The sequence below is a fragment of the Crinia signifera genome, chromosome 9 (assembly GCF_055691185.1).
Source record: "Crinia signifera chromosome 9, ASM5569118v1, whole genome shotgun sequence".
Taxonomy (NCBI): Eukaryota; Metazoa; Chordata; class Amphibia; order Anura; family Myobatrachidae; genus Crinia; species Crinia signifera.
Window position 1 is genome coordinate 85,046,274 of NC_139225.1, and position 13,829 is coordinate 85,060,102.

Consider the following 13,829-nt stretch of genomic DNA (forward strand, 5'->3'; position numbering starts at 1 on the left):
ACAGGTATCGCGGGGGGCCTCCATCACTGCACTGCGATGCTAGCCACATATGTTAATACATATGCTCTAGCATCGCTGTGGTCTGGCCCTTAAGGAGGCCAGGTCCTTGGTCTATATTTAGAATTAATAATTGCTAGGGTATAGAGTTTGCAAATTATGGAACCATCTTGCTTCTGCACATACTGGACAGGTTGTTTGCATTGTATTTTAGAATTTGGGGGGTATTCAATCTACCGCCGCTATTCCCGAGGGGGGGAAATAGTGGCGGGGGCCCTATTCAATGCTGTCTTCCTTGACAGCATTGAGCAGAGATCTATGCAGAACGAGCCTAATGTTACACAAGCAGTCCAGATGGAGTATCCCCCTTATACTGACTGGACCACCCAGATATTTTATTTACATTTTCCCACAATGATTTTCTATTACTGTAAGAAGCAGTGATAAATTACATCTTTGTTATCAGTGCAAAATGTATAAATAGCCACAGATGTTATTTCTTAGGTCTTAGGTGCCAGAGTGGACCCTCGCTTCGCTCGCCATGTTTCAGAGACAGGTTACTATTCTCAATCATAGTCCAAGTGAAATTATGAAGAAGTAGAAAAAAATCTCCCAAAACCTGTTTAGACCATTGTCATGTTGACATTTTGACCTATTGCATGTTGACCACATAGAGTCGACCTATTCACTAGACACTGTCTCTTCATTGACTGAAACCCAAGAAAAGCTAGAAGCACCTGGAATTTTAATATGAACCCTTTGAGTGTCACATTTCTGTGAGAGATGTTCAAAATGTCTGCTAAAAATCCCAGTGTCCCTCACATTTGTTATATAAATTCAAATACATTTTTTTTCCAATATTATATTTTCAATATAAGGTACAGGTCATTATTTAAAACTTTTCACAGCCACGTTTCACACCTATTTCGACAAATTTACTCAAAGGGTTAATTTATAGTTATTAACAGCATTTAAAACAAATGTTCTAAGATGCAAGCAGTAATACCGCTTTCAGACCGCACTCCGAACACGGCTTATTGCCGTGTTCGCGGGGCCTAAACATGGGTCACGGTGCGGTCTGAAAAGGCCACCATGGGTCGAGCAACACGGGTGTTCAACCCTGGTAATGACCAGGGTTGAACACGGCTATGACCCGTGTCAAGTGCAGTGTGAACGGGTGCCTGGGTCGAGCGACCCATGTCCCGTTCACAGTATGGAGGAGGCAGCACTGTCAGCTCCAAGTACTGCCTCCTCCCGAGCCCCCGATGACGCGCCGCCGCCCAGCACCGCCCCATGTGACGTCACCGACTCGGCAATATGCCGTGTCGGTGTCGTAACTTTCAGACCGCATTGCCGTGTTGCTCTGGGGATGGGACCCGTGTCCTAATCCCGTGTGCGACACGGCATTTGCGGTCTGAAAGTAGTATTAGTAAGGCACAAGTGGGGATTGACAAATGGGACAGGATTCTTTTTTGTCTTTTTTTACTTGCATTTAAGAGCAACTGGCTTTATTCTACATTCAACTAGGTTTCAGGCAACTGGACTTTCAGGCTATAATACAGTACGTTAAGGCAGCCAATGAGTCAAAGAACTATCATCTAAACAGAGCAGTTGTACTTGTTATAATGCTGGTCGTACTGTATGCAGCTTTTAAACATCTGCAAGGGAGACTTTCCTGTGTGATTCTGCCATGGATTCTCAGCAGCCTTTAGAAAACAGGTTGAATTGCAACTTTCTAGACAAGAAATCTAAATTGAAAATCTCTCCATTGTGGCCTGCTCTCAGTCTTCGGGGAGATGCATTCTCGGAGATTACAAAGAAAATAAAGAATTGTGGAAACACCCTATTACTAAGAATGCCATTTATTATAGCTTATCCGGACCATCTAATAATTCCATCCACCTCCATGGTCGAATGCTGGGGGATTTTAAAGCTGAATTATTAACCTTTTCAGAGGACTATGGTGATTCTGTATAGTATGCCTCACCGGTTCGATCCTCTATTAAGGAAGGTTGCCACACACCTTGTTAACAGATTTCCGTACATAACTTTACTGAGATGTAATACAAAGAATATTCTGTTAAAGGGACTTTGTTGTCACTCATTTGTACTTCATTTATACAGTTGGTGTCTGCATTAATTCTCCTTAAGGGTTTACATCTGCCTTCTGCCACCTGTTCAACATTTAAAGGATAATGGTTAAGAAGAGATTGTGATGAAGCAGCAGTTTACTGTAGTCGCTGGGAGACTTTTACTCACAAATAAAGTGTTGCAATACTGCCATACCATCTTATTTACTTATTTATTTATTTACACAATTAGAAGATGGAAAGGCATTCAATTTGGGAAAAAATCAATGGTACACTGGAGACAGATTGTGGATTCTAATTAGAATCCTAAATATAAATGAAACAAAATATAAAAGAGTTAAGAACAAGCTCTAAAGAATTTAAGTAATAATCAAATATCCCACTGCGCAAAACGGAGTAGCCCATGGTGCAGCATTATGCACATTCAATTACTGCCTGTTGTCTGTCACACCCAGAATGCAAAATGAAGTTCAAAGTCAAAGTGAATCAAGTTAATTGAAGAAAAGTTCTCTTAAAGTTTTCTAAGCAGACTAGCAAAGACAGCTTGTAAACTAAGATAACGTCAGGAGGCTGCAGAAAACATTAAGCATCGGGGGCTGGATTGTAAGGCAAAAAATAGTAAGTAACTATGGGGGTTATTTAGACCATAGATCGCAAATCTTTTAGCAAATGGACAAAACCATGTTGCACTACTGCAGGTGGGGCAGATGCAACATGTGCACAGATAATTAGATTTGGTTGGGGTGTGTTAAAACTGAAATCTAAATTGCAGCGTGAGAATAAGCAGTCAATATTTACCTTGCACAGAAACAAAATTATTTCATACTTGCCTACCTGACCCTCTCCTTGAGGGAGAAGATGCTCTGTTCCTGGACTTCCCTGGTAATGTAGGATTGCCATCACCTGTGGTGAGCTGGTTAATTGATAAGGGTGTTTTGCCACAGGTGATGGCAATCCTACATTACCAGGGAAGTCCAGGAACAGAGCATTTTCTCCCCCATGGAGAGGGCAAGTATGAATTACTCTCTCTCTCTCTGCACATGTTACATCTACCCCACCTGCAGTGCACATTTTCTTTAAAAAAAAAAAAAGGTACTCTTTACCTAGAAGGGCGCCCGTCGCAGGCATCGCGGGTACATTTATGTCTGGCCGCGACGCGACCGACGCGATGCCCGCGATTTCCCATTGAAACCCATGTTAAACATGGAAATCGTGTCGGTCGCATCGCGGCCGGCCATAAATGTACCTGCGATGCCCGCGACGCGATGCTCCCGATTTCCCATAGGAATCAATGTTAAAAGGCGCGATGGACCCGATTTTACTGTTAAATGGCTCAATGGACCCGATTTGGCCATAGAAATCAATGTTAAATGGGCCACAGAGCCCATTAACCCTTAAATGTCCCCCCCAATTTTTAACGCCACCCCACGATCCACGCGAACCCGAAGCGTGGCGAGCGCAGCGAGCCCTCGAGGGGCGGCGGTACGCGTCCTCCGACCTTTTCATGCCCTACTATCCACTAGGGCGTGGAGTGAGAATATAATAGTGTGGCGAGCGCAGCGAGCCACCGAGCCCGAAGCGTGGCGAGCGCAGCGAGCCCCGCAAGGGGACGCGGATACCTTCACAGGTAGACGCGTCCCCTCGCGGGCTTCACAGGTGTCGGCGTTGCCACGGACACCTGTGAAGCCCGCGAGGGGACGCGTATAACTGTGAAGGTATCCGCGTGCGCTCGCCACGCTTCGGGCTCGGTGGCTCGCTGCGCTCGCCACACTATTATATTCTCACTCCACGCCCTAGTGGATAGTAGGGCATGGATGGTGGGGTGGCGTTAAAAATTGGGGGGGACATTTAAGGGTTAATTGTGCTTATTTGGGCTCTGTGGCCCATTTAACATTGATTTCTAGGGCCAAATCGGGTCCATTGAGGCATTTAACAGTCAAATCGCGGTCAATCAGCCTTTTTAACATTGTTCCCTATGGGAAAATCGCGGTGCCCGCGATGACCGCGATTTTTACCCCCGACGACCGCGATTTCAATCGCTGGCGCCCTTCTAGGTAAAGAGTACCAAAAAAAACAGCTTTGCGATCAGGCCTATATAATCCCCTGTGTACAAGAACAAACCATGGTGCAATGCAAGAGTTGCAAATACCTTTATTTTTTGAATGCAGGGTCAATATTGGCAGCTTTTCTACCTAACCCACAAATGCTGGACAGACTTTTTTTTACACTAAAAATCATACTGACTTCAGATATGTCCCTCTCAAATCAGTATCTCTCTATACAGGCAGCTCTGCAGTAGTGCTTCTGGCTTCATGGTGCCGTTCTAGGCACCCTGCAAGCCACATTAAGGTATTATGGGGTATTGATGGTGCCGCCCACAGATCCTTGGGCAAAGGCATTGCTGGGCAAAGTCATTGCTCACAAACACTAATAGTCACTGGCAAGGTAGGAAATCACTGCTTACTTTTGACACCCAATCACCATATGGCTTGCAAGGTATGAATCTACTGCGTATTGCTGTTGCCTAATAACCATTTGGTTGGCAAGGTAGGAAGTCACCACTTACTGCTGCTGCCTAATAACCATATGGCTGGCAAGGTAGGAAGTCACCACTTACTGCTGCTGCCATAATAACCATATGGCTGGCAAGGTAGGAAGTCACCACTTACTGCTGCTGCCATAATAATCATATGGCTGGCAAGGTAGGAAGTTACCACTTACTGCTGCTGCCATAATACCCATATGGCTGGCAAGGTAGGAAGTCACCACTTACTGCTGCTGCCATAATAATCATATGGCTGGCAAGGTAGGAAGTCACCACTTACTGCTGCTGCCATAATAACCATATGGCTGGCAAGGTAGGAAGTCACCACTTACTGCTGCTGCCATAATACCCATATGGCTGGCAAGGTAGGAAGTCACCACTTACTGCTACTGCCTAATAACCATATGGCTGGCAAGGTAGGAAGTCACCACTTACTGCTGCTGCCATAATAACCATATGGCTGGTAAGGTAGGAAGTCACCACTTACTGCTGCTGCCATAATAACCATATGGCTGGCAAGGTAGGAAGTCACCACTTACTGCTGCTGCCTAATAACCATATGGCTGGCAAGGTAGGAAGTCACCACTTACTGCTGCTGTCTAATAACCATAAGGCTGGCAAGGTAGGAAGTCACCACTTACTGCTGCTGCCTAATAACCATATGGCTGGCAAGGTAGGAAGTCACCACTTACTGCTGCTGCCATAATAACCATATGGCTGGCAAGGTAGGAAGTCACCACTTACTGCTGCTGCCTAATAACCATATGGCTGGCAAGGTAGGAAGTCACCACTTACTGCTGCTGTCTAATAACCATAAGGCTGGCAAGGTAGGAAGTCACCACTTACTGCTGCTGCCTAATAACCATATGGCTGGCAAGGTAGGAAGTCACCACTTACTGCTGCTGCCATAATAACCATATGGCTGGCAAGGTAGGAAGTCACCACTTACTGCTGCTGCCTAATAACCATATGGCTGGCAAGGTAGGAAGTCACCACTTACTGCTGCTGTCTAATAACCATAAGGCTGGCAAGGTAGGAAGTCACCACTTACTGCTGCTGCCTAATAACCATATGGCTGGCAAGGTAGGAAGTCACCACTTACTGCTGCTGCCATAATAACCATATGGCTGGTAAGGTAGGAAGTCACCACTTACTGCTGCTGCCTAATAACCATATGGCTGGTAAGGTAGGAAGTCACAACTTACTTCTGCTGCCATAATAACGCCAGGAGGCAGAACATTAACAAACCAGACAATTTTTCATTTTATTTTTAAATATGAGCAATAACATTTATTTCTATTGCTGCAAGTAGGGACCAATTCAGGATCACTCGTTGTGATTCTAATTCGGTCCCAGCGCCAATGGTCGGGGTTTGAGCATGTGCATTTCTGTGCATATGCAAACCCCGGAAGTGAACGGCTTTGGCGAGCTACACCAGGCCATTCGCTGCGGGGAGGGAGCATCGGGGGCATGCAGGGGTCATCCCCATAAAAACTCTTGTAGAAGCATGCAGCTGAAATCACATGATGTCAGCTCCTGCCCCGTCTTCGGCAAACAGCGGCGGAAATAAAAGTCAGAATAGACTGACTTTTATTATGTTGGGGGGGGGGGGGGGGGGGGGGGTTTATAAAACCAGTTCCATAATTCATCTTACTCTCAATATGCTGCTTTTAAAAAAATCCATGTTTTATCATTTTCTCCCTAACACATTACTAATTGAAATAGCTGTTTATCCAGTGAACAATGTGCTCTAAAATAATGGGCTCCCCAAGGCTAATTCTATAAAATGACCTACAGTACAGGTCATACTTCCAGGATGCTAGGTAACGAGGGAGATTGTTTTTATGCTAATTAGCACTTTGATAAGTCAGTGCTTTGTAACAAAAGTCTCACAAAATTGGCCTTGGTTTTGAACTCAGAGGCACAGCTGTGACTCCGAGACGTGCTGCTGTCATATGCTTCACTCCAAAACTAAAAATATAACTCACAAAAATATTCCTGGATTCCAATTTCTGGCAAAGCTTTGAACAAGGTGCAATATGGTCGCTGAGCAATTTTGATTTAATATCTCTCAGCAATATATTGCTCAGTATCGTTTTCATCAGGGACCAGCGATTTTGTCTGTAAATTGCATGCTGTTCTGTCTCATTCTGTATCTACTTCATTTTGACTAGAAATCGCTGGTCTCTGGTGCACAGTGCATTGTGCACCAGTGACCAGCAATTTTTTGCATGTTCCTATGACCAGTGACCATTAAAGGCTGGCTGCGGGAGTGCGCTCCTAGAGATTTATCTCCCACAACACGAGAAACCACTGGCGTTATAGTAGCTCAGTGACCATTTTGCCATCGATAATGGTTTCAATCACCCTGTGTGTACAGGGCTTTACTTCATAGATGTATGTAGTAATTGGTGAGTATTATTAAGTCAACATTCAATAGGTTGACTATTGGTCGAAAAGTAATAAATGGTCAACACAGGAAAAGGTTGACACGAGTTTTTATTACATTTTGTTGTCTTTGTTGACTTCTGTCAATACGTCATGCTGACCTATTTCATGTGCATGCCTGTCGACAAATAGTGGTCAACCTATGGATTGTCAAACTAGACACTGTCAACATTATTGACCATATACTGTACTAATATAATATAACATGGCTCACAAACGTTAGTGAATAATGGAGCCGTTATTAGCGTTGTTTTCATGGCACCCCTTAGAAAAATTTTCTAATTAAGAAATTCCCCCAAAATAAAAAAAAATTAAGTATATTGTGCTTATATGTCATCCTTAGGTTCAGGACAGATGGCGTGGAATGACAGACGGCACAATGGGAGCCCCATCTGTATTTTATGATTGGAAGCCACCAGCACTGTTTTTTCCTAGCACATTGGCCATAAATAATTGTACATGGTACCAACACTTGACAACCCTGCAGGTGTCACATACTTTCAGTTATTGAAATCTCCATTTTTTGTTTGTTTGAAGAAGCCTGGAGAGGTGACTCTCTGCAGCTTTTCAGACAAATGCTATATTTCGGGGTTCTTCGGGGAGGTTCTAAATGAAGAGATTTAAGCACTGTCTCCTCCTCAAAAGAGCTGCAAATGCTGGTATTTGATCCTGCTAAATGCTGGAGGTTTGCCTACCCTTCTGGGGGGCTGGGAGAGGGGATCCAATTTTCGGAACCCTCCCGGACATTCCAGGAGGGTAGGTAAGTATGGTAGGAGAGGCTGTTGCCAACATTTTCTATGAGATGGGAATATCTGTTACAATGAGGACTACATTTTGCGGATCATTGGGAGGTATATTCTTCTCTGCTTCTGGGTAGCAGTGGAGCCAGAACAGCATTCTGCATCAGACACTAGGGCATCTGGACTTGTGACTGTTGTCAACCACTTCTTTACTATTTATTGTATTATTACCGTATGCTGTATTGTATGTCTTAATATAGATTCATTCATATTTTACACCGGTATGACTACCATATTACTAACACAAGAAGGGTGCTTTTTATTGTTCTAGAATTGCACAAATCACATGCACATTATTCATTTCATACATACATACATGCAATTAAACTTTTGTGTGATGGCTTCAAGTACTAAATAAATATTAATTATCTTGTCTACATCATGATTTATTGATGAACACATTGTTATTGTCTTTCCACGAGTGGGGAATAGTTAATTATTCTCAAAAGTTTATCCAAGTCTAATTAAAATGTGCTTTTCTCGTAATCGTCTGTCTTAAAATGATTTCAAATTGCTACAATATTTGACTAGATGTGAAGGACAAACAGGAGGGACAGAGCACTCATGTCCAAATGTGTTCTGCCGCACAGCCAAGTCTTTTCTTCTGACTCATGACAAATGTATGGGAATGTTTTCTAAAAAGGCAATTTCCCCCACATGGTAAACCCACAGCTAACATGTATTATCCCATAGATTTTGCGATGTGTGCAGAATCTGTGGATTACCCTGAGCAGTAAGCCCCAGAGGGTGTATTTAATGTGTTGACTCGAAGACACCCTTTGGAGTTTACAGGGCACAGTAGCAGCAATAACTGAGTAGCTCAGGACAGAGACTAGGCAAAATATTAACTACACAAGAATTGGTTTTACATACATACAAAGCCAAATATTAGGCACAAAGGAACTTAGCAGGAGGAAAAGTTTCAGCAGCAGCAGCAGCTTAATGAGAACCCTTTTTATATAGTGCAAACCCGTCAAAACCACATGTACATTTTGTTTTTGTTTTTCATATAGTTTTCTTACCATCAAGGTGTTTTTGTATGTATTCTTTTACTCTTGTAAAAAAAAAGCGTTAACAAGAACTAGCAAAAGATATATGGGGAAATTTACTAAGCAGAGGAGAGAGATAAAATATCAATCAACCAGCTCTTAACATGGCATACTTCTCAACATTCAGTGACTTGTATCTGCTGCTTGCTCACAGAAAAGGGGAAAGGGTATTAGCAAAATGCATCCCAAGGCATGCCTCTAGTTTCTCTACCACATAAACCCATACCCTCTACCACAAGGCATGTCCCCAGTCCCTCTACCGCAAGGCATTCCCCCAGTCCCTCTACCACAAGGCATTCCCCCAGTCCCTCTACCGCAAGGCATTCCCCCAGTCCCTCTACCGCAAGGCATTCCCCCAGTCCCTCTACCACAAGGCATTCCCCCAGTCCCTCTACCGCAAGGCATTCCCCCAGTCCCTCTACCGCAAGGCATTCCCCCAGTCCCTCTACCGCAAGGCATTCCCCCAGTCCCTCTATCCCAAGGCATGCCCCCAGTCCCTCTATCCCAAGGCATGCCCCCAGTCCCTCTACCGCAAGGCATTCCCCCAGTCCCTCTATCCCAAGGCATGCCCCCAGTCCCTCTATCCCAAGGCATGCCCCCAGTCCCTCTATCACAAGGCATTCCCCCAGTCCCTCTATCACAAGGCATTCCCCCAGTCCCTCTATCGCAAGGCATTCCCCCAGTCCCTCTATCCCAAGGCATGCCCCCAGTCCCTCTATCCCAAGGCCCAGTCCCTCTATCGCAAGGCATTCCCCCAGTCCCTCTATCCCAAGGCATGCCCCCAGTCCCTCTATCCCAAGGCATGCCCCCAGTCACTCTATCCCAAGGCATGCCCCCAGTCCCTCTATCGCAAGACATTCCCCCAGTCCCTCTATCACAAGGCATTCCCCCAGTCCCTCTATCGCAAGGCATGCCCCCAGTCCCTAAATCGCGAGGCATGCCCAGAGCATCTATTTGCTGCTGTGGGGGGAAAGTTGGTGAACTTCCCCGCCATGTTGGGACACTATGTCCTGCGAGTGGGACAATGTACAAAAACAGGACTGTACCACAAAAATCAGGACAGTTGGGAGGTATACAATTAGGAGCTGATTCACTGATACTTTATCCCTCTCCAAAGCTTAGTACATATGCTGTTTATATTAATTTACCTCTTGGACTGTTCAGTGAAGCTTCATTTGCTTTTTCACCATCTCCACAGTGACTTTGGTCGAAAGGAAGGCATTGGTCTCCTGTCCCTGCAACCACTTCAAAGTTCTTTGTCAGCTCCTTCACATCTGTGAGAGATTTCACTCTGTAGACTTTTCTAGTATTGGTGTCAGACAGGTAAACAGCTTCTGAAGAAGGGTCCACTGCCAAGTAATACTTGTGAGCTGGGCTAGTGCTGTAAGAAATAATATTGTGGTTTATTATTATGTACAACGTATTTGCACTATTAGTATTCACTGTTGTATATGCATCGATACCTACTTTTCCCTTCTCCTCCCCAGGAGAAGCCCGGAGAGGAGACTGTCAGGAGCACCGGTGGGGACTGATATCCATCTCATCAAACTGTTGGCAAGTTTGTATCATGTTAGCCCCTCCCCGAAGAGCTTGATTTGCAGTATTTAAATGACAGAGTGGGGGAGATGCGGGGAGTCCAGGGGCATGCGGGAGGCTTGCCCACCTTTCCAGGGGCCTGGGAGGGGGAGATGATTTTCGGGAGCCTCTCTGCCCTTCTGAGAGGGTAGGAAAATATGCAAATGTGCATGGAAGCTGATAAATATGGCATATAGAGGTATGAAGCAGCGATAAAGGAGAAGTGATAAAGTGCCTTTTTCACCGGCCAATCAGCGCCTAACTGGCCGTTTTTAAACTAGGCACTTTATCACTTCTCCTCCCTTATCACTGCTTCATACATCTACCCCATAGATACAATACTCTTTCTATACACTACACCACCATTGCTCACCAGCAGGTGTATTGCACTTAGAAAAACTGCAGGGAGGGCAACAGGCACTCTGCATATTAGTTTCATTAAACTGTATGCCAACCTCTTTATAAGGCTCTCCTTGTTTTGAAGTCAATTATGTGCTCTGCTTTGAGAAGACATTATAAAGTAGGAGCATTAAATGCTGAAGCAATACTTTCCAATTAAGTGAAGTTGTGGTAAACTACAGTAAGTCTGTATTTTGGGTTGTGATCAAGTATTTTTGGTTCAAGTGATAGATGCAGTAATATAATATTGCAATGTGTCATAGCCATACTCCCCCCACCGGCCTTGGTGAAGTGATAAACTGTCTGGTTTTTTATCACCAGCCAATCAGCTCTTACCTGTCATTTTTCAAACCAAGCCTGTAGCTTCACAGGTAGGAGCTGATTGGTCGTGATAAAAACCAGAGAGTTTATCACTTCTCTGAGCTTAATAAATCTACCCCTCAGTTTTATTTCAGCCAGAGATGGCCGAAAAGGGGGCAGGCCCTTGTGTCATGTAATGTCAGCCGCCCGCCCCAAGCAGGCATCTCCTGCCTGCGTTCCCAGGGGAACACCCACTGTTGTCATGGCACACCCATAAAATACTGCGCATTCCCCTGCTCTGACCCACCCCCTCTGGAGCAAACGACTGGGCGAGTGTGAAACTCGCTGAAGCCGTTTGCTCCCAGGTTTTGCACATGCGCATAAATGCGCATGCTCAAACCCCAAACATCCCGTATACAAAGTGGTAATTTACATGAATGCTAAATGAATAGATCTATAAAGTATATACAATTTGGCCTCATGGGACAGGCCTGATTCGTGTTTGTAAGTAAAGCAAAAATAAGTAATTAACGTTGTGTCTTGCAAGGGGAACAAAAACATTTATTTTCTGTGCTGTGTAAATACTGGCTGCTTTTGCATGTAGATCACAAATGTTAGTCTGATTTATTATTATACTGGGTACTCTTTACCTAGCACGGCGCCCATCGCGACCATCGCGACCATCGCATGCACTAAAAAACGGGTGCGATGCGATGCCCGCGATGGCCGCGATTTCCCATAGGGACCAATGTTAAAAATCAGATTGGTCGCGATTTTAGCGTTAATTGGCTCAATGCCCGCGATTTTTACATAGGAATCAATGTTAAATGGGCCACAGAGCCCTAATAGTCCCCCTGAAGTGTGAAATGGCCCCCACAATTTGTAACGCCACCCCACGATCAACGTGAACCCGAAGCGTGGCGAGCGCAGCGAGCCCGCGAGGGGCGGCGGTACGCGTCCTCCGACCTTTTCATACCCCCACTATCCACGTCGGCGTGGAGTTGAGAATAGAATAGTGTGGCGAGCGCAGCGAGCCACCGAGCCCGAAGCGTGGCGAGCGCAGCGAGCCCCGCGAGGGGACGCGGATACCTTCACAGGTAAACGCGTCCCCTCGCGGGCTTCACAGGTGTCCGCGTCGCCACGGACACCTGTGAAGCCCGTGAGGGGACGCGTATAACTGTGAAGGTATCCGCGTCCCCTCGCGGGGCTCGCTGCGCTCGCCACGCTTCGGGCACGGTGGCTCGCTGCGCTCGCCACACTATTCTATTCTCAACTCCACGCCGACGTGGATAGTGGGGGTATGAAAAGGTCGGAGGACGCGTACCGCCGCCCCTCGCGGGCTCGCTGCGCTCGCCACGCTTCGGGTTCACGTTGATCGTGGGGTGGCGTTAAAAATTGTGGGGGCCATTTCACACTTCAGGGGGACTATTAGGGCTCTGTGGCCCATTTAACATTGATTCCTATGTAAAAATCGCGGGCATTGAGCCAATTAACGCTAAAATCGCGACCAATCTGACTTTTAACATTGATCCCTATGGGAAAATCGCGGGCATCGCGGGCATCGCGTCGCACCCGTTTTTGATTTACCCGCGATGCCCGCGATTTTTTACCCCCGACGCCCGCGATTGTAATCGCGGGCGCCGTGCTAGGTAAAGAGTACCTTATACTGCTATTTACATTTTATTTTGAGCACCAGCCCCCACCTAAATCGAAATCTCTATGCACATATTACCTCCTTCCCACCCGTAATGTGGTTTTGCCTAATTGCTTGTTTTTGTCTTCCTTTTTGAACATAGTAAATCAAGCCCTGGTTGTCAAATTTCAAACATCTCTAGACATGAAAGAACTACAATATACTGTGAAACAGGCTGATCTTCCTTGTCCATTTTCACCACAACATAAAGGGGATATATACTTTTATAGATATTATACAGAAAATAGTTGTGAATACAATTTTTTGGTGTTTTTATTTTTTTAAGCTTATGCTTTTTGTTTATATCATCTTTATCTAAGATTAATCTATCAGATATTGCTTGCCTACAGTATCCTTGAATTTCAATTGCTCACTTGCACTGCAACATATGCTAAAACTCTTGGAGTGTAATTTTCTCATGTGGCTGAACATGCCCAAATATATGTACTCAAGAAGAACTATGCCAGTGCTAAATAATATATGATTAAATGCCCCTAGACCAAGATAATAGATAATTAGTCGCTGATTAATGTAGGCTGGTTGAACATTTCCTATAACGTTAAAGATACATTTGTTTATGCAGAAAACGGCAATTGTCTGAATTTTGGGTTCAAAATAGAGACTTCCATGTACAAATACAGAAAACTGATTGACGTTGCCATGGAGATGCCTTGCTTGCAATTAGAGTTTCTGCTTTGCAGACATTTTAATCTCTCCTAGCAGCAGGAACCACTGTTCAGGGGCTTAGTAGTTGTTTGGTGTATTTAGGCATTTCAATATCCCCTGGGCCTTGATTTCTACACAGAACAATGTGCAGCAGTCTATCATTAAATATGAAAAAGAAAATGTATGCAAGTTGACTATGCGGGCAAATCACAACAAGGCAAGAGCTCACCCGTCATAAACAAAACCTTGCATGTTTTTTATACTTCT

General features: G+C 45.0%; 1 protein-coding gene across 3 annotated transcripts in view; it reads right to left on the reverse strand.

Moving 5' to 3' along the window:
- TENM1 (teneurin transmembrane protein 1) overlaps positions 1-13,829 on the reverse strand; it is a 726,432-nt gene that overhangs the window by 113,049 nt on the left and 599,554 nt on the right. For all 3 annotated transcript variants that reach the window (XM_083159336.1, XM_083159335.1, XM_083159334.1), the window contains one exon: positions 10,078-10,310. In XM_083159336.1, the coding sequence (XP_083015462.1) occupies positions 10,078-10,310 (233 nt within the window). The remainder of the gene's footprint in view (positions 1-10,077; positions 10,311-13,829) is intronic.